General features: G+C 45.2%; 1 protein-coding gene across 7 annotated transcripts in view; it reads left to right on the top strand.

Moving 5' to 3' along the window:
- MYO7B (myosin VIIB) overlaps positions 1–20,004 on the top strand; it is a 126,048-nt gene that overhangs the window by 84,044 nt on the left and 22,000 nt on the right. For all 7 annotated transcript variants that reach the window (XM_053306267.1, XM_053306264.1, XM_053306266.1 and 4 more), the window contains 14 exons: positions 1,567–1,749; positions 1,974–2,192; positions 5,265–5,426; positions 9,422–9,502; positions 11,672–11,799; positions 12,748–12,874; positions 13,061–13,180; positions 13,601–13,774; positions 14,980–15,207; positions 15,518–15,685; positions 16,799–16,916; positions 17,149–17,275; positions 18,346–18,515; positions 19,430–19,611. In XM_053306267.1, the coding sequence (XP_053162242.1) occupies positions 1,567–1,749; positions 1,974–2,192; positions 5,265–5,426; positions 9,422–9,502; positions 11,672–11,799; positions 12,748–12,874; positions 13,061–13,180; positions 13,601–13,774; positions 14,980–15,207; positions 15,518–15,685; positions 16,799–16,916; positions 17,149–17,275; positions 18,346–18,515; positions 19,430–19,611 (2,187 nt within the window). The remainder of the gene's footprint in view (positions 1–1,566; positions 1,750–1,973; positions 2,193–5,264; positions 5,427–9,421; positions 9,503–11,671; positions 11,800–12,747; positions 12,875–13,060; positions 13,181–13,600; positions 13,775–14,979; positions 15,208–15,517; positions 15,686–16,798; positions 16,917–17,148; positions 17,276–18,345; positions 18,516–19,429; positions 19,612–20,004) is intronic.

The following is a 20,004-nucleotide window of genomic DNA, read 5'->3' as shown; positions in this document are numbered from 1 at the left end:
CAGACTTAGGTTTCTAACAGCAGTGTTTACTAATTATAGATAGAACAGCCAAACTAAGACACAATGCTGCTTTTGACTTGGCAGTCCCTGAGGGATCCAGCTATGCAGTATTTGTAAATTGCCTAGAGACATGCTGAGAGGCCAGTATAAACATGGAATGAATGAATGAATGAATGTTAAAGTGGAGATCATTTGAAGATGAGGGAATAAAGTGGGGAAAGTTGGCAAAAGGCAACAACAGTAAATTTCCATTCACCTGCATCAGCAACACAAACTGGAAGCCAGAAAGCTACGCTTGGTGGAAGATAAGATCTCCTTCTAATAGCTGGAGCACATAAAGCAAAGGAAGAAGCTCTTGGAGTAGAAAAGATATGTGCTCTGAATTGCTAGGGACAAAAAGGAAGCCCTCATATGGTATTCAGGCAGAAGAAAATTTGCCAGAGGGATATATGCTGCTTCCCAAATTGGTCACACACAGTGTTGCAAGTAGCTGCATTTCCAAAACAAAATAATATTAATGAAGAGTCTCGTATGCATATACTTGCGAAAAACACACCATGCAGAGCAAATTTCATGCCATCTCTGTCTGTTGGCACAAAAGATGGGGCCTTGGAAATAGGCCATTGCTCAGTAGAGGAGCATGTGCTTTTGCACGCAGAAGTCCTAAATTCAATCCCTAGCATTTCTAGCCAAAAGGAACAGGCAGCAGAAAGGGTCTCTACTGAGACTCTGCAGATTTTCTACCATCAGAGTGGACAATCCTAGCCTAGATGGACCTGTATAAGGCAGCTTCATATGTTCCCAACTTTCTCACTTCTGAAAGTGAGGCTCCTCTCACTTACATGTTAGGATCCGAAGAAATATTTAGTCAGAAATGGCCAAATTAATGTTGCCACGAGATCTTCTTCTATTTCACCAGCTTAATACTTGGTTATATCCCAAGAGTAAGCACTAGCTGACTCTCAGGAAGCTGGGTTCTCGCATGTTCTATGTATTGCCAAAGTCTGGTGCTAAAAGCTGGGAAAACCAGGGACTTGCTCTCGCCTCAGGAAGTACAAATCAGAAATGATTAATTTAGCTTCTAAGGAGCAGATTGCTTACAAGAGAAGATAAGCTTTGGGGGGGGGGAATGAAAATATCTGGAATCCATTTTTGGAAGGTTATAACTAAAACCTTATGCTATTTTTAAAAAAGCTCTCTCCTTGAGGAGGGGTGGTAGCTCATTGGTAGAGTATGTGTTTTGCAAGCAGAAAGTTCTAGGTTCTAGACCCGCCATCTACAGTTAGGTCTGGGAAAGACCAGAACTTTGAGAGCTACTACCAGTCTGGATAGACAATAGTGGACTAGATCTACAGAATGGTCTGACTCAGAAGAAGGAAGCTTCCAACATGTATTTTAGTGACCAATATTGTAATCTTGTGTCCCAGCAATGCAAGTCCAAAATGGGTGGCTGCATTTTGTCTCCATGAGGGTTTTGGATAAATATAAAGGTCTCTGCTCCAACAAATTCCTTGTTCCAGCTAAATGCAGTTTTCATATTTTCTCATATCTCATACTCATTTACAGGAGTGTGTGGCTGTTCATGAAGAAGAAAGGGTTGGCCAGAAGCTAAAGAAAAGGGATACTGATGACAGCAAACATGAAACACTTTATGATGCCATCAGTGACCAAGAAATGGTGGACAGAGTATTTGGCTTCTTGCCTCCTTTAATTGGAGGGCAAGAAGGAGAAGCACCACTGGGCTTTGAGGTAAAGAGCTCTAAAGAAAATGTAGCCTAATTTATCCCCAGGGGAAACTGAAGTGATCCCTAGAGAGATTATCTTCAGAAGGGAAGTGGCCACTCTGCACCTTTGTATTGGTGGTGTTTTGGTTTTTTTTTAGTAGTGGGCATATCTGACACTGATGCCAATTGGGGCCTCAACAGCAAAGAGAGAGGAAGCCGTGCCATAATTTCTGCTTCTATACCTGGCAGGATCTGGAGGCAAAGACAGAAATGCACAGACTGAATGAGATAGACCTGGATATGATCCCTATGACCATGGAGCTGGAGGAGGAGGAAACGGATGATCTAGTAGAGTACACATTCCCCAAATTTGCAGCCACTTACTTCCAGGGATCCTCTACGCATACACACATTCGGCGGCCACTGCGCCATCCACTGCTCTACCATGATGAGAAAGATGATATCCTGGTAATGTAACTCTTCTTCACAGTGTTCCTCCAAAAGTTGTGCTCACAGCTCTAATGATACCCCTAGTTTTCTTTTCTGCATAATACCATTCTAAAACAAGTTGTTCTAGTAAGAACTAATCTGCCTACTTTCATTACAACTAAACCAAATTTGGTTCAAATCAGTTAGACAGTGCTCAGGTTAGTGCACTTGTGCCTCAAAAGTTCACATCTGCCATCTTGGATCGGGGTGGATGACATCATTATAAACTACACCATTGGGACATCCTTATGTGTCCCTACAGCTGTAGCAGATTTGGTTCAAATTGGTTAAGCAGCTCACAAGTTAGCCCACTAAAATGTTTATGTGTCTGTCATCTTGAATTGGGGTGGATGACATCATCATAAACTATGCCATTGAGGTGTCCCTGTATGTCACTCACTACAACTGTAGCAGATTTGGTTCAAAGCAGTTAGACAGTCCACAAGATAGCCCACTTGCACCTCAAACAGTCAGACACCCGCCATCTTGAACTGGGGTAGATGACATCATCACAAACTATGCCACTGAGGTTTCCCCATGTGTCCCTACAACTGTAGCAAATTTGGTTCAAATTGGTTAGACGGTTCACAGGTTAGCCCACTTGCACCTCAAAAGTTTATGTGTCCACCATCTTGAATCGGGGTGGATGATGTCATCACAAACTATGCTGTAGAGGTGTCCCTTTGTGTCCCTTCAACTGTACCTGATTTGGTTTATATTGGTCCAGGCATTGCAAAGTTGATAGCAGGGGGAAACACACACGGACACACAGAATGCCGGGCGATCTCACAAGCCTATTGGAAAGTAGGCTAAAAAAACCCCAAACCACCACTATTTACTAGTACTAGTTGACCCGTGCGGCCGCCGCCGCCCTGCGGGGGCTGAGTGTGCCCGCCGCCGCCTCGCCTCCGCGGCCCGGCCAGTCCCACCACCTCGCTTCCGCGGCCGGGCCAGGCCAGGCTACCTCTCTCTCTCCTCCCGCCCCCCGTCTCCGGCGGGGCAGAGTGCAGCCGCCGCCGCCAGCGGGCCTGGCCGGCCCCAGAGTGCCGCCATCAGGCCCGCCGCCTCGCCTCCGCGGCCAGGCCCGGCCCTGCCACCTCGCCCCGCCTCGCTGGGCCCACCGCTCGCTGGGCCCCGCCACCACGGCCTGGCCCGCCGCCATCGTGCTGGGCCCGCCGCCTCGCCCCGCCTCACGGCCGGGGCCGCCGCCACCTTGCTGGGCCCACCGTCTCGCTGGGCTCCGCCGCCGCGGCCCTGGGCCTGCCGCCTTGCCTCAGCAGCCGCCCAGCAAGCGAATTCTCCTGGGTGTGCTGCCAGCCAATCAGGCGCCCCCTGCAGCCCAGCCAATCAGCTGGGCTGCCGGGACGCATTTCTCCTGGGCACACCCAGGAGAATTATATATATAGATATATAAAAACGTAAAACATAAAAGTAAGGTTGTAACTTGGTTTAGATTAATTAATCAAAATTCCTTTGATAATTTAAAAAGACGCCCCTGATTGATTGGAGTGCAATTCAATTTGAAACAATTTGAATTGTTTCAAAACAATTAACTTTTTTAAAAACACAAGTACTTCAGAAAAGGTTGCGGACATCCTCTTAGAGACAGACTGCATATAGTATTCAATGCATCAATTAAGAGGTGCGCTCAAAACCAGCTTTAACAAAAAGCAATGAGAGGGGAGCTGATCTAGATTGGGATCATGGGTGGTGGGGGGGCGTTTAACCCTCCCCCCCCCCGTGCAATTCTCCCATTAGATACTGACTCCCCCTCCCCCAGCTGCTATTTGCCTCATGTGGCTATTTGCTTGAAATAGCTTCTGGGAGGCGTGTGATATTCAGCAGGAAAATGGGACAGGGTAGGGGGAGGGTTAACTTCTGCAATCAGTTGCTTTGAGGACAAACAGAAGCTCAGTGGGATTTCTGAGGGGAAAACAATTCAGGGTTTAACCCCCTTCCCGCATGCCGTGGTCCCATCTGGATTTGGGCCCCCATCATGGCTGCTTTTTGTTAAAGAAAAGAAAGCATCTTAAGTGTGCTCTTAATTACACAGTGAACATAATGTGAGCTTACAGAGAATCCAGGCCCTCTTGAAGTTTCTTGTCTTTTCTTCCGGTATCTGATGATGAGGTCACATAGGCAGAAGGCTCCTTGTATGATGTCTGCTGCGCCACCTCAGGCCAGCTCTTGCTTTCTCTGATCACCACTTTACAAACTACTTTTCTGGCAAATATTTGCTAATCACAAAAAAGCAAGAGCTGGCCAGCAGGGGGTGCAGCAGATATCACACAAGGAGCCTTCTGCCTATGTGACAACCCTGTCAGATCCCAGAAAGAGAGACAACAAGAATTGGCAAGATCATTTGGATGCTCTTTAAACTCTTGCCTCTTATACTGATTTGCAAGCTCTTTTCAGAGCATGTTTTACGGATGTCTAGAAAAGCCCACTGTGTGGTTTGACCCTTAGAGGGGGTGTTCTGCCTTCAGTCCTGTACAGGAGGTAATGCCTCTTCTAAGACGGCACCTGCTGTAACACATGCATCCTCTATAACACTGCTTTTGCTTCAGAATTAATGGTTATTCTTATGCAGATTTAATCGATTAAAATTCCTACAACTAAAATTGATTGTAATTCTATGCACACTTCCCTGAAGGCAAGACTGAATACACTGGGACTTACCAAGTAAACATGCATAGGATAGGGGTGCGAGATTTTATTTTATTGGGTGACTGGCTAATATTTACAGAATGTCATAGTATGCTGCAGTAGAAGCCAACCTGTCAGCAGAACATCTGATTTTATTATGCAGAAAGGCAGTAACAGCTCCTAAGAAAAATACTGTCATAGCTGCTGCTCCTACCAACCAGTTTCTCACAGGACACATTTAGATGCAAAGAATCATAAATTCCAGTGGGAATGAAGTGTCTGCATGAACCCATGGGCAGAATCAATGACAATCATTTAGTATAACATCTGCTGCACTGTTGGTGTTCAATAGAAAGTGGGATATTAGCAGGAAAAATATCTGACAACATATTCTGTCCACACCAGGCATCTCTCGCTGTTTGGACCACCATCTTGCAGTTCATGGGTGAATTACCAGAGCTAGTGAAGAACAGCAACAGCAAGAGTAGCTCTGAGATCACTCAGCTCTATGATAGCTTTGGCAAGAAAAGCCAGCTTCAGTCCTTGGGCAACAACAGTCCTGATCTGGTAAGAGGGAGTTGTGCTTCGAAGTGCCTAATGTAGTAAAATAAGTACGAAAACTGCAGAGTTTTTGCTTCTCCTATATCTAAGTATAAACTACCCCCAGTGGGCTGCTTCAGAATCTTGGCTCTGTGGGACATCCCCGAACCTCAGCAGCATGCACTCTCTGCCCCGCTGATCACACAAGTTTCAGAAGAATTCGACTTCAGTTTTCAGTTACACACGATAGGTGTGAAGTGCCTGGGGGGGGTTCCTTCGGGGAGAGCGGGCTTAGCCCGCAGATGAGCAGCCGCTCGTAGCTGGATGGCCGGATTGCCCACCCACACGACTACTGGCTCCGTCACGGAGCCAACGGGTGGTGGGGATTGGGGGGCGCGTAGTCCCCAGAAGTTCTAGGCTGCCCCGTGTGAGCGCTTAGGGCATCCTGGAGAGACCTGGAGAGACCTCTGAACCTGGGAGGCTGTTTGCAGCCTCCAGGCGGGGGTCTTCTCGCGTGTCGCCATGGTGCAGAGCCATGCCGTGGCAGCACACAGTCAGAAAACCCGGGTTAGCGGAGTGCTTGCTTCGCTAACCTAGACTAAGGGCAGGGCTACTTTGGCAGGCTAGCCGCCAGAGAACCACCCCGCTGGTTCTCATGATGGGGAAAAACCGGGCTGGGCTTCATTAGCTCGTCCCCCCCCCCATTGTGAGAATAGCCTCACAAACTGTCATTTGTGATGTCTAAACTGACCAATCTTGATTTTTTTCCTAACCAACTTCTCTAATATAAACCTAGATCTGAAATCCACTTCTGTATGTGGGCTCAGATCTAGGTTTATTTTAAGTAAGTTGAGTAGACCACATTGGTTGGTTCAGATGTCGCAATTGATCTTGGCTTGTTACTAACAAAATCGGAACCAAGCTTTAACTGTGATTCCATGTGATCCAGCCCATTCTGTACTGTGCTATGTTACTTTGTATGGCTTATCTATATATATATTTCTCCTGGGTGTGCCCAGGAGAAATGCGTCCCGGCAGCCCAGCTGATTGGCTGGGCTGCGGGGGCGCCTGATTGGTCCTGGCACACCCAGGAGAACGGCGGCGGCCATGGCCGGGGAGCCAGGCGGGCCCGGCCGCGGAGTCGAGGCGGCGGGCCTGGCTGGGCCCAGCGGCACTCTTGGGCCCAGCGGCACTCTCACTTATTTGTGAGAAAGGATTTGCAGTTCTAATTGGTGAGAGCAGCAGATATTAGGAATACAGAATGCCCCCTGGACATTTAGAAGAATGGGAAATTATGGTAAGTTAAAAAACATTGTTTCTTCTTCAGGTATCCAAAAGCAGTCTCTTTCCCAAGAGATATTATGCAATCTTCCTTGGAAAGAAAGAGATCTAGAGCTCCTCCATCTAAGTAACAAAGGAAGCTATAGGAGATGTCCACAGGACAGCATTGGGGAAGGTTTCATTTCATGATGGGATTACAGCTCACTTTGTGAAAAGGATGGTGTCATCTCCTCTGGAGGAGAATGGCAGGACCAGCATCAGGGTGTCCCGCTACTAGGCAAGGCAACCTCATGCCCTCAGCCAGTGTGGTCTTTGGGTAGAGGGTTCTGCAGAAAGTTCTGGTTTCCTGAGATGAGACCCTGTGCTCTAAGGAGTCCCACCTTGTTGCTGCTGTTATGCTTCCAGGTGTAAAGACTGCTTTCTGGATACCTGGAGGAGAGAGGGAAGATTTTTACTTACCATAAATTCCCATTCTTCTCAGGAGGACATTCTACCTAGTCAGTTTTGGCTTGACCACACTAACGGGCACACATAGAAGAGATGAATAGACTCCTACAAGGATGTTCCTCATGCATCTCCACAATTTATAATTTATTCTTTAATTTGGTGAACATGAATGTCCTTCATTTACTATGTCCTCATGTTGAGTGGCACAACGGGGAAATGCTTGACTAACAAGCAGAAGGTTGCCAGTTTGAATCCCCGCTGGTATTATATCAGGCAGCAGCAATATAGGAAGATGCTGAAAGGCATCATCTCGTACTGCGTGGGAGGAGGCAATGGTAAACCCCTCCTGTATTCTACCACAGGGCTCTGTGGGCACCAGGAGTTGAAATCAACTCAACAGCACACTTTACCTTACCATGTTGATAAGTGCAATGAGAGTTTTCCTGTTCTTTCAGTTCTGGCCTGGGAGGGTGAGGAGCTCTTTCACTGGTAAAGTGAGAAGCTGTTTATGGGGGGTATTGCAGCCTATGAGATACTAGGTAATGCTCTTGTTTTTGCAGCCATCCTAGAAATACAAAACAAGGGATTCTTCAAGGACCTGGGGGTGGGGCATATTACATAAATGGTGCAGTGTGTATAGACCAGTAGCTTGAGTTTGATCAGCCAAAATGAAAGGAACTTTGCAGATAGTTGCTCCATGGTGTAGCTGAGGTTCTGGTTCTTAATTCCTGCAATTAGTGCTTGCAGACTTGAATCAGTGTAATTAATGGGGACAGGCTAGCCTGTGTGTCATTGCAGTATTGTTAATTGTAAGCAATTTTTTAGAAAACTGGGTCATAGTTCATTAGGGCTCTGCTGTGTGAAAAGCAAGCACTACATTCCATTTATATTACTCAGTACATGATTTATAGCACATGGGGAAGATAGTCTGGAGCTTGATTTTTCAGAATAGTCTACAGGGCATTCAGCATGACCCTCATTCCGCTCTTATTAATAGTTAAACTTCTAACTACAGTGTGAGCAGAGTTACAAGAGGTTCCTGCAAATCCTGGACTGGAGAACCACCTGGTTCTACACTAAAATAAGGTTTGCTGCAACCAACACTTTTCATTTGGAAATCCTCTGTCATTTACCTCCAGCATTTTGGAATATGCTTCTAATGGAAGGTGTTCCCACTTTTTGGTTAATTTTCCATAACCTGTTAATTTTTTTGCTCTGACATAGGCTGCAGCAAGCATGCATGAAAACCTTCTTTGTTGCTATGGTCTGAGGCTGCTTCTTTGCTCTCCACATCTGGATTTCTGAGTGCACTGTCCAGGCAGACAACCATCAGTCAGGACCATTGTTTCCTCTAACAGGGATTCCCAGATACTGTTGACTACAACTCCCAGCATCACCACCTGCAAATGCCTTTGCTTGGGAATTATGGGAGTTGTAGTCTTCAACTACAACTCGATTTGACGGCACACTTTACCTTAGTCATCAACATCTGGGAATCTCTGTTAGAGGGAACACTGGATCAGGACAGGTAGCAAATTATATACTTGTTCACGCAACACTAAATGGGCCAGAGAAGCGCCCAATCTGTGTAGGAGAATCTTATGTGCTCCCGATCGGCAGTCATGTGAACTCAAAGATCAAGGTAAAAGGAAGGGACAGTGATCCTGTGGGAGCTGGGTAGGACAGCTTTCCATCCACCCTTGATAAAATGCTGGAGACAATGTGGGTTAGCCGTACCTGTCCAACATAGTGCCTGGCTCCCACAGGATCACTCTCCCCTCTTCCTACCTTGACCTTTGAGTTCACATAACCACCAATCAGGAGGACAAGGCTCTATTACCCTGGCTGGGCACTCCTCCGACCTTGTTTAGGGTAGTGTGAACAAGCATTATAGTTTACATTTGTTGTGATTATCTCATGAAGAAATTGGCGGATTTGACATTTTCAAAAATTTTGAATTGGTGTATGTCTAATAAAGAATATAATTTCATTTACATAAGTCTTTCATCCTGTTTCAAGGCAGCCACCAATTCATTCTGATTTAGAACACATAAAGGGCCTCAGGCAATGCTGTTTTACACCAGCCAGGGAGCAGGCCAGCTTTCTTATACTATATGGTTGAAAGGTTTTCAGACAAAAGTGCTTGAGTCTGTAGAAAAGGTCCTCCAATATATGGTGGTTTCTTTTCCATAGGTCCATGTTTAGTTTCTTGATTAATTTTCCTTAATTCAGTTGTCTCTGCTGTCTTTTTGGGGAATCAAATTAAAACTGTACAACGGACATTTCTACTTTAGAGAGACAACAAAAGGGACAACAAGTTCTCGAAGGTCATTTCTTCTGTGAAAATGAAACGCAACTCCAAGCTGACTGGAAAGGTAGATATTGTTTTGTCTTCTTCCACTAACCAGTAACTTTCCAAGAATAATGGCCTCCCAGGCAAAATGTCCTTTCTATGGCTTACTGAGGACTGCAAACATTGTACATGTAGCTTCATACATGCATCCCTCCACCCCAGATATGGTGTAATGTGACATGTACATGCATATGATTGATTCCTGTAATCTTTCCATTTCAAAAAAGCATTGGAAGAATTGTAGGAATTTGGGCATTGTGCATATGGCACTTTGAAAGTATTCTTCCTCTCAAATAACTACACAATAGGTTGTATAGTCCTACAGCTTCACTGCTAGTACAGGAATTCCACAAGTAGGAATGCGCATGAAGTGTGGTTTGAGCACATTTTGGGAGCTGGGCCTGGGCGCTTTCCAGACTAGCTGCTCAACAGCAGCAAAATGACTCCGTTCAGGCAAAATCACAATCAAAATGTAAACAGGGTGAGCAGTCTTGTGGAAACTAAGAACCCGAAAAAACAGCAACCTTTTTAAGCAGGATATACGACATCCTAGCTCTATATCACAGCGATTAAATTTAAAACAAGGCATTCAAAATGAACGGCACCTTGCCTTCCGCATAGGGATTGCGGTGTCACAACGCAGGAAGTGTGGGAGCACACTTCAGAGATAGGCTGTGACCCCGTTACAGGGTCTAATCTGGAAAGTGCCCTGGGAGCTTTAAGAAAGAGGAGACCAGGCCCTTACCCTGCTCTCTGCCACCTGATGCAGCTTCCTGCTGCACATCCCTAAAAGCCCCATGTGGCAGAGGCGTAACTATGGGGGGGCAGGGGGGGCACATGCCCCGGGCGCCATCTTTTCTGGTCATGTGGGGGGCGCCGCCATGACAAAAAAATTTTTATTTTATTTTTTAAAATTTTTTTGTTAATACAAATGTTTCCTGCTCAGTGCAGCAGCGCTGCAGCAGTCAAGGGAGCGCGTCGGCGCCCCCTCCCCCACGAGCGGTCCCTTCCACGCCGCCCGCGCCCCCCCCATTGCTTTGCTGGCACCTGGCGGCCAGTCAGTGTCTTGGCTTGGCGGCGGCGGGCGCTTGTGAGGAAAAACCTAAGTATAATGTAGTATGTTGGGGGGGCGGGGGGGGGGCGCCATTTCAGTGCTTGCCCCGGGCGCTGTTTTCCCTAGTTATGCCTCTGCCATGTGGCATCCATGGACAGAGGTACATCTTGGTAATTTTGGAGCCTGGACCTAAAGGCCCTTGGAGGCTCCCACTCCCCTGCAAATTAAGCCTCATCATGCTCTGCCAGGCAACCACACCACCCAAAACAGAATAAAGAGGATTTGGAGGGCCCCAGGGGCTGTGGAGGCCCTGGACTTCGGCACTGAAGTCGAGGAGTAAGAGCTCCTCTGTCCATGGAGCTTCTAGGGGTGCGCCCCGCCCCAGCAGGAAGCTGCATGGGCAGTGGAGAGCAGGTAAAGCTCCCAGGCCCCACTCCCAAAATTTACTAAAATCGCTGTTCGTGCACATCCCTATCTACAAGGTATATATGTGAACAAGTCACTTTGTTGAACTTTTGAGTCTAATTTTACCTGCTTCTGCTTCTTTACTTGCAAGTTGACGTAAAGATTGGTACTAATCACAGACAATTGGAGCAAAAATGGGTCTACTATACTATAGAAGTAGGGGAGATGGTATTCTGAGTCAAGTGCCCAGACTAGCAGTCAAACTAAAGAAGTGTTTGTAGTTAAATAAATTTTGCTGAGAACTTAAAAAGAAAGCACAGTGGGATGGGGTGGGGAAGACTGTCTCTCTCAAGAATGGAAAGGAGATTGAAAGACTCCCATTGAACTCATGTTGTCAAGGCTGGTCACCAATTAAACAATAAGCATGACTGGATGGTGGAACTTTCTTCCAGATGAGTGTGAGATTGGACTGCAGAGGGCATTTGATTATGGTCCAAATACCCGCTGAGTATTTTGAGTCAGCTCAAGGCTGTCCTGAAAAGAAGCTGGAGAATTTGTTTGAACTGTACTGTACCAGGAGGATTGTTTGCATTTATGTTAAGCAGGATGGCTGTTGCTTTCTTGGTTGAGAATGTATCCATAAGTGACAGTCTCCTGCCCCAGTGCCAACGGGAGATCTTTTGAAAGAATCCTTAATGCAGAAAAAGGAAATGGTCTCCTGCTTTGTTTTAGGTGGCAAGCCAGCTGACCAGTGGGGAAGACATGTTCCGGGAGGAGAGCACAATGTCTGAGAGGCCCATGTCTAACCTTGAAAAAGTGCACTTCATTATCGGCAATGCTATCCTGCGTCCGGCCATCAGGTATGACGCCTGTATAAGGTTGGCCCGCTGCCCATTTTACTCCGAGCCAAACTACACATTATAAGTTTGACCCTTATTTTTGCTACAGAGATAGCAGCTGTGGCAGGGGGCGGGGGCATCCAAATTGGGACTATGGCATGGGGTGGATAGGGGCTTTTACTCTGCCACAGTCCCAATTTGGATCAGGCCCCTACTGCTGCTGTTTCTCCTGGGAGAGAAGTTCCTGTTGATGCTAATAGGAGCTTCCCTCCCAGGGGAAAAAGCAGCCAGACAGGCTGGCGGACATGTTAATGGCATGTGCATTCCTGTTGAAACTGCATGCAAGCACATTACATTTTAATGTGTTTTTATCTATGATTTTATCTTTTTATGAATTTTAAATGTGTTATATTTTATGTTTTAATTCTGTACACCGCCTAGAGATTTTTATACTAGGTGGTATATAAAGTCAATAAATACATAATAAATAATAATAAATATATGTGTGGCATGTAGTTGTGCATGCAAGAGTCACTTACCCCTATTGGATAAGGCCTCTGGTATTGCCAGTGATATTGCCTTTCTCTCCTTGCTGTGCATGAGTCTTGACCATTTCACTTTCTGGTATTTCCACTCCTCTGATAGCTAGAATGAAATAGAAATAGGCCTCGCATTGCCTAGGCTAGGAGGTGAGAGATTAGATACACTCCTTCCTCTCCAGCAGTGGAGTTGCCATCTAACTCTTTTTCTAAAGGTGCAGAGAACTGTTCCAGATGGTATGAAGTGCTCAAGTGCAATATTACGTATAAAACAAAAAACACACTGCAAAGTAGGCTTTTAATATATCCATATGTGGCTGATCAGGGTGCGGGGAAGTTGTGTGCAGCAGGAAAATTTTCATGGATCTGTTTAGTGAAATGTCTGTTCCTGGAACTAAAATTATCTTGCTTGCTTGTATTTTTTCCACAGAGATGAGATTTACTGTCAGATCTGCAAGCAACTCACTGAGAATAACAATAAGACTAGTTATCTTAGAGGTTTGATCCTGCTGTCACTCTGTCTCGGTTCTTTCCCTCCCTCAGACAAGTTTGTGAAGGTATGCTTTGTGCAGTTCTTTACCACTTGTGGTAACTATTGTACTTAGATATTAATTGGCACCTACTGCCATTATGATAGATCTGTTTAGCTTATTCCATGGAGCTGTACAAACATCTCCTGAAATGCTGTATGCATATAATAGCTAAAATGACATCGAAATATTTGTTCTGTTTTATACTTCCAGTACCTGCTGAATTTCATCCGAGGTGGACCAATTGTGTACACAGCGTACTGTGCAGAAAGGTTGAGGCGCACGTATGTTAATGGAGCACGTTCTGAACCACCAAGTTGGCTGGAGCTACAGGTAGCCTTTGCCTATATCCCCTCCCCTCCCCTCCCCTCTCCTCTCCTCTCCCCCCCTCCCCTCCCATTGATAAGTCTGGTCATGTGGGAATAGGAGGCAGCAGCAAACCTCCTTATAGTCCAGTTAGTCAATATGCTCAATTCTGTGGCAGGTTATATCCAGTATCTCATCTGGTATTATTGGAGCAGCCTTTTTATCTACACAAATGGACTAAACAATACACTGGGTGTCATTTCTTACTCCCTTCTGCATTAAGGGTCTCTAGAGGAACCATTAAACTGATGTAGGTCTAGATCTTTTGAGGAAATGTGCAGGCTGATGTAATGATCTGGGATCCCCATTGTGACTGCAGTGTAGAGCAAGGGTGTTGAAAGCTGTGGTGCAACTCTAGCTCTGTAATTCTTTGACTCTGCCTTGCAGGCAACAAAGAGTAAGAAGCCCATCACGCTCAGTGTGACCCTGATGAACGGCAGCAGCATCACAGTCCCTGCGGATTCAGCCTCCACTGCAAAGGAGATCTGCCATCTGATAGCTGATAAAATGAAGCTGAAGGATATATTTGGGTTCTCTCTCTACATTGCTTTGTATGACAAGGTTGTGATGAAATGTGTCCAAATGCTTTGAAGTCTGAATTTCAACTTCTGGCTGTGCTTTCCCCTCTGCTGGGAGTTTTTCACACTCGGCTTCTAGTTCGCATCTCCTCCGGAATCGAGGGGGTGCGTTCACATATCGGCCAAATTTACCCCAAAGTCCCTGCGAGCTATAGGGGAGCACTTCACACACAGTTCATGTTTTTCATTGTGTGTTAGAGTGTAGCCCAATTTATATCCAGGGTTAAAAAAATCTCCTTTTTGCTCTGCAAGGGAGTCTTCTGCTCTCCTTTTCCTTTTCCACCAGAGTACTGCGTGGGAGATGGCAATGGTAAACCCCTCCTGTATTCTACCAGAAGACAACCACAGGGCTCTGTGGTTGCCAGGAGTTGAAAGTGACTCTGACGGCACGCTTTACTTTACCCTAAGGCAGAGGCAGTGACGGGCAGTGTTAGAGTTGTTTGTATAAAAACCAATTACAAAAATTGAGAGCCAGCGTGGCGTAGTGGTTAGAGTGCTGGACTAGGACCTGAGTTCAAATCCCTATTCAGCCATGATACTAGCTGGGTGAATCTGGGCCAGTCACTTCTCTCTCAGCCTAGCCTACTTCACAGGGTTGTTGGGAAAGAGAAACTTAAGTATGTAGTACACTGCTCTGGGCTCCTTGGAGGAAGAGCGCGATATAAATGTAGTAGTAATAATGATGATGATGATGATGATAAAAACTCCTATGAGCACATAAAACAAGGGCACATCCCAATCCAGCCACTCCATACACATGTTGTTTGGAACATTCTGCTAATTAATTCTCCTGATGAAACATTTGCCCTTCCTACCTGCTTTGCAATCCAGTGTGTATTTTTTTCATTCTCCTTCTTAACTTATCCTATGAAATGAGATGACATTCATGAGGTAGGGGTTGTGGCTCACTGATAGAGCATCTGTTTTTCATGCAGAAGATCTCTAGTTCAATCCCTGGCATCTCCAGGTAGGCATGGGATAGGCCACTGTCTGAAACCCTGGAGAGTTAGTATGGTGCTGCCAGTTAGAGCAGATAATACTAAGCTAGATAGACCAGTGGTCTGACTCAGTATAAAGCAGCTTCCAATGTACATGGATGACTTCAGGAGTATTATTCCATGATTTTTAGGTAAATTATTAAATGAATACCACATTTATCCTTAAAAATGGCAATGTCTATGTTGTTAGACTTGGTCACTGGGTAGTGGACGGGATCACATCATGGATGCCATTTCTCAGTGTGAACAATTGGAAAGGGAGAAAGGTGGCCATGAGCGCCACACTCCGTGGCGTCTCTACTTTAGGAAAGAGATCTTCACTCCCTGGCACAACTCTAAAGAAGATCCAGTCAGCACTGAGCTCATCTACCATCAAATCATCCGTGGGATCCGGTTCGGTGAATATCGCTGTGAGAAGGTGGGTTTTTAATATGGAATGATGATGGTACAAGAAGTCCAAAGGGGCTTAGAGCAATGGACTGATCTAAGTATATGTAATCCCTCCTCCTGTAGGGCAGTTCTTTGCCAAATTGATCTTACTTTTCTGACCATTTGAATGCCCCATCAATACTATTAGAGCAATTTGTTGTTCTGTATAAACCCCTAGATCAACCCTGTTGGGAGAAGAAGATCTAATTGTCTGAGCTGAGCAGTGCAGTGCTGGGAAATGACTGGAATTAAATTAAGACTTCTTCCCACAAATCACCTAACCTAATTCATTGTTATAGGAGGAGGACTTGGTGGAGATTGGAGCCAAATATTGCTATGTCCAGTTTGGAGAATCTATCCAAAATGAGTTGGTAGAAAACATACTTCAGGAGTGTATTCCAACAAAACTACTAAGGTCCAAATCCAGGGAGAAGTGGGTGAGCCTCATCACATATGCTCATGCCAAGGTATGGATAAGTAACAGACATAGGAAATGACTTCAACCTTAGTGTCTCTTTCACTTAGTTCTTTTTGGTGGTGGTTGTATTCTATCCAGTATCTTTTCTATTTTATTGTTGAGAGGTTTATCTAAGTAGGGATCCTATAGAGATTGGTGTGTGGGTGGGTGGGTGGGTGGGTGGATCCTGTAGTGTGTATGTGGTGGGGTGGAATCAGAAAGGGAAAGGGATGGGAAGGAGCAGTGGTGGGTTAATGGAGAGGCCGAGTAGGCATTTGCCCACGGTGGCAAAATTTGAGGAGCAATCCTCAAACTTTGCTGCCCCTCTCTGTGGGCAGCGGCAGCTGCAGCAAGGGTGGATTGGGCATGAAAAAAGTCACACACACCCCTTTCCTTATTCCAAAAAGAAAGAAAAGGCAAACCTTTTCTGCTTAAGATAAAAGGGCGGCAAAAGCCTTATTGCCTATGGGCATAATCCGCCCCTGGGAAGAAGGAGAAAATGGAGTTGTTTCTGAATAAACTCTTAATTAAATCTGTACAAGATTATGTTTGTGAGGAAAGCAGCTATAAAACAGGCTGGCCAATCACTGTTGTGCAAATGCAGCTTCTTCTGAGAACCAGAGAAACAGGTTCTGTTTAAGTTCTACCCAACATAAAATATGGTATGTATGCCCCCAATGTGGCGAGTCTGCTTCCACAGCGGTCTCCCTAGAATTCTATATATGTGTATGGATTCTTGATAACATGTGTCCATTTGTGCTACCTGCCCTTATCTATGCGGTAGAACAACGGTACATGAGTGAGTGGGGGAGACATGAATGCATGTAGTCCTCCCCTACATAATTCCAAGGTACCAGCAGATGTATTATGTCTCCTCAGCTCTGAAAGTGTTTTGGTATTGCAGGGTAGTTGTGGACATCTTCTTCAGTCCGCATAACCCTGACATTTTAGAGTATGCAGATTGGTCTGTTTTCATGCTGGTTCTGCAAAATGCTAAACTTCCTTGCTTTGCTGTTAGTAGTCATCAAGCTCATCAAAACACTTCAGGAGAACTGAGGCCTTCTTTTAGTATCTTGCCCTTGGTGTGGATATTGGATTCCAATATATGGCTTATTTATTGCAGGCCCCGTACACCCAGGACCGGCTTTCCCCTCAGAGTGTGAAGGAGCAGCTGGTGGATTTTGCTCGCTTTCAGTGGCCTCTCCTTTTTTCTAGGTTCTTTGAAGTCACCAAATTTTCAGGTAATGGTAACACCTGTAAAGGCACAGAGTGAGGAGTGCCTGAGGCCAGAAGAGGGGTTCCATTAACTTTTTGTATCCCCCGTCTTTTTTTGTCTTTATATTTGTATTGTTGCTGGTCTTTGACCATAATAAAGTTTTTCTTTCTTTCTTTCTTTCTTTCTTTCTTTCTTTCTTTCTTTCTTTCTTTCTTTCTTTCTTTCTTTCTTTCTTTCTTTCTTTCTTTCATTTGCAGGGCCCAGCCTGCCCAAAAACCATTTCATAGTGGCAATTAATTGGAAAGGTATCTGCTTCCTGGACGATTCAGAAAAAAGACTGCTAGACTTGTCTTTTCCAGAAATTACTGGCATTCATACTAGCAGGTGAGTCTATTGACATGCTGGGCCACGTAAATTGACTGGACACACAAAGTGCATCCCTGTCAATTTTCTGTGGAGGATTTTCAAGTGCATTTCATTGTACAGCTGGTTTGGGAAACACTGGAATAAGTGAACATTTCATTTTGCTCCAAGGAAGCTTTAGAAATAAAGAAAAGGTCTACTATTAATAGAAGCTAGTGTTTAAATCTTCTTGCAAGAGTGACTACAATGAGATGGCTTCAGTCTTTTTGTGCTCACTCATACACAGCCCCTTCACACAGCTCCTCAGAAACCATGAAGTGCTCATCTGCCAAAGGAAGAGGCAGTTTCATGCACCTAGATTTGAAGAGCATCTTTTCCTCAAAGAGCAACTGCACAGAGCTCTATTTACTCTGAAACTGTTAAATCTCTGCTTATACTGCACCACCACTTTCCCTTTCAACATTATACTCACCTCCCAAATTAAACCCTATCACAGTGTCCCTGCAAAGTGTGCTTCTGTATTTCCTGTGTTGTGACACTGCAGTCCCTGTGCTGACAGCAAGGTACCATTCATACTTCCAATGCCTTCTATTGGATATTATCTTTGTGATGTAGTACTACAACATTGCATGTGTGTCACACAAAAAATAGCTGTATTTTATTTGTAGGAGTTTGAGATTCTGGGGGTTGTTTCCAATGTAATCCTGCCAAACTGAAGCATTTTACCCCTGTTGTAGTGTGTAATCTGGAAAACGCCTAGGTTAGGCATCACAGTTGTAAGATAAGAGAGTTTTGTAAGGAGATACAGAGGAACTGAACTAACGAATGTGATCTGCTATTAGGACCCAGTGAACAAAGCCAAAACCTTTAACAAAAGAACCCACTTCCATATTTTAAAATTATCCGATTTAGACCTTCCCATCCCTTGCTTCTGATGCCCATTAAAAAAACTGCTTTGCATGTAGATTAATGGATATGAGTACATTTGATCTCAGTGTGAGGGCTCTAGATGGAGGTCCAACAACTAGAACCTTGTTTTCCTGGAGCCCTAGGATCTATCTTCCTTGAATAAATTGTTTTGTGGTCCCCAGGGCAGTCAAGACATTTGGACAAAGCTGCACCCTCACCACATTGCGTGCAGAAGAGTTTGTCTTGACATCGGTCAACAGCGTTGTCATTGCGGAGCTAGTGGTCATGTTTCTGGAAGGACTGAAGAAGAGGTCACAATACGCTGTGGCAATGCAGGAGAACAAGCAGCAAGGTAATTCCACAGAACTGTTGCTATTAGGCAGAAAGGAGCTCCAATGAGTAGGAAGGCAAATGTCAAAACCAAGGTAGAAAACTATGATGTGGCTGTTTATTCTAGCAGAAGATATCAATTAACAGGTACTTAGGGTGCTTCCAACTGGAGTGGTTTGCTAGGTATGCTGAATTGGTGCATTTGATATCTGCAGTCCATATGGGGACTGCAGCAGTGTGCTGGCCCAAATGGTATGGGTACTATAACAATGCAACAGAAGAACCCCCACCCCCCTCCTTCCCTGTAGATATCTGTTTTAAGAAATACTTCCTGTTTTATATCCTGTTCTGACACTACTGTGTTCCTAATGTGGATCAGGACATGGTGTGTACAACTGGGATTTTTTCCCTGGGCGCTTTCGCGATTAGACCCTGCAACGGGGTCATGTCAGATCTCGGAAGTGTGATTTCACACTTCCTGCATTGTGACACCGGAGTCCCTACGTGGACAGCAGGGTGCCGTTCACATTGCCAGTGCCTTGTCTCCAATTTAATCGCTGCGATATAGAGCTAGGATGTCGTATAACCAATGTAAGGAATTTGCTGTTTTTTGGGGTTGTTAGTTGCTGCGAGACTGCTCTCCCTGTTGTTTACGTTTTCAATGCGACTTGCCTGAATGGAGGCATTTTGCTGCTGTTCCAGCAGCTAGTCTGGAAAGTGCCTTGGTGGCAAATTATTCACATGACCCATTTATCCCATGTATGGTACATTTTCAGCCCCAAAATAAAATGATGTAACAGAATGGTTGCATGGCTGATCCTTAAGGGTTATTTATTATGAGAAAGTTCAAGGATTCATATTGTAGTTTCTCCCTCAAACATCTCTGTAATGTGTAAGGGCTGGATAGCATGCTGTAGTTCTGTTTTTGTTTCTCAGATGACCCAATGATTCTGGCCTTTAAGAAGGGGGATTTGCTGATTCTAGCCCAGGACAAAGGACTAGAAGAAGGCCAAAGCTGGGTCCATGCTCAAAATGAACGAACTGACAGATCTGGGCTTGTGTCCCAAGAGGCCATCTATGTCATCCCCTCTGTTACAAAGCCTTCTAGTCAAATACTGGTAAGCAGCAAATAATACAGTCTCTAGCACAGATCAACAGCTCCTCTCCTCCTGCTTCTTGATACAAGCTAAATTCCCTATATCATTTACAAAGATGAGCAGAAGAAGGGCATTACCAACTAGGGGACGTGACTGCTGCAGCCCTTGGTAAAGTTGCCAGAGCCTGTCCATCACCTTTTGATAACTTTGGAAAGGTTTCTTGCAAAGTTTAGTCCTAGACTCCTAAGAGAATTTCCTTCTGCACCCCTCCAAAGCTGGCAGAGCGAGCTGAACCAGTTTCAGGTAGTTTAGAGTATTGGTGAGTCCTGGTAACCAGTCTAGGTTCTATATCTTAAAAGTGAGTCTATCTATCTACTTCTTAAGTTTCTGTTTTCTTTGGCCCCAGCGGGTCCA

This window comes from Hemicordylus capensis, chromosome 3 (assembly GCF_027244095.1).
Source record: "Hemicordylus capensis ecotype Gifberg chromosome 3, rHemCap1.1.pri, whole genome shotgun sequence".
NCBI lineage: Eukaryota > Metazoa > Chordata > Lepidosauria > Squamata > Cordylidae > Hemicordylus > Hemicordylus capensis.
This window is presented reverse-complemented; position numbering and strand designations above follow the sequence as displayed.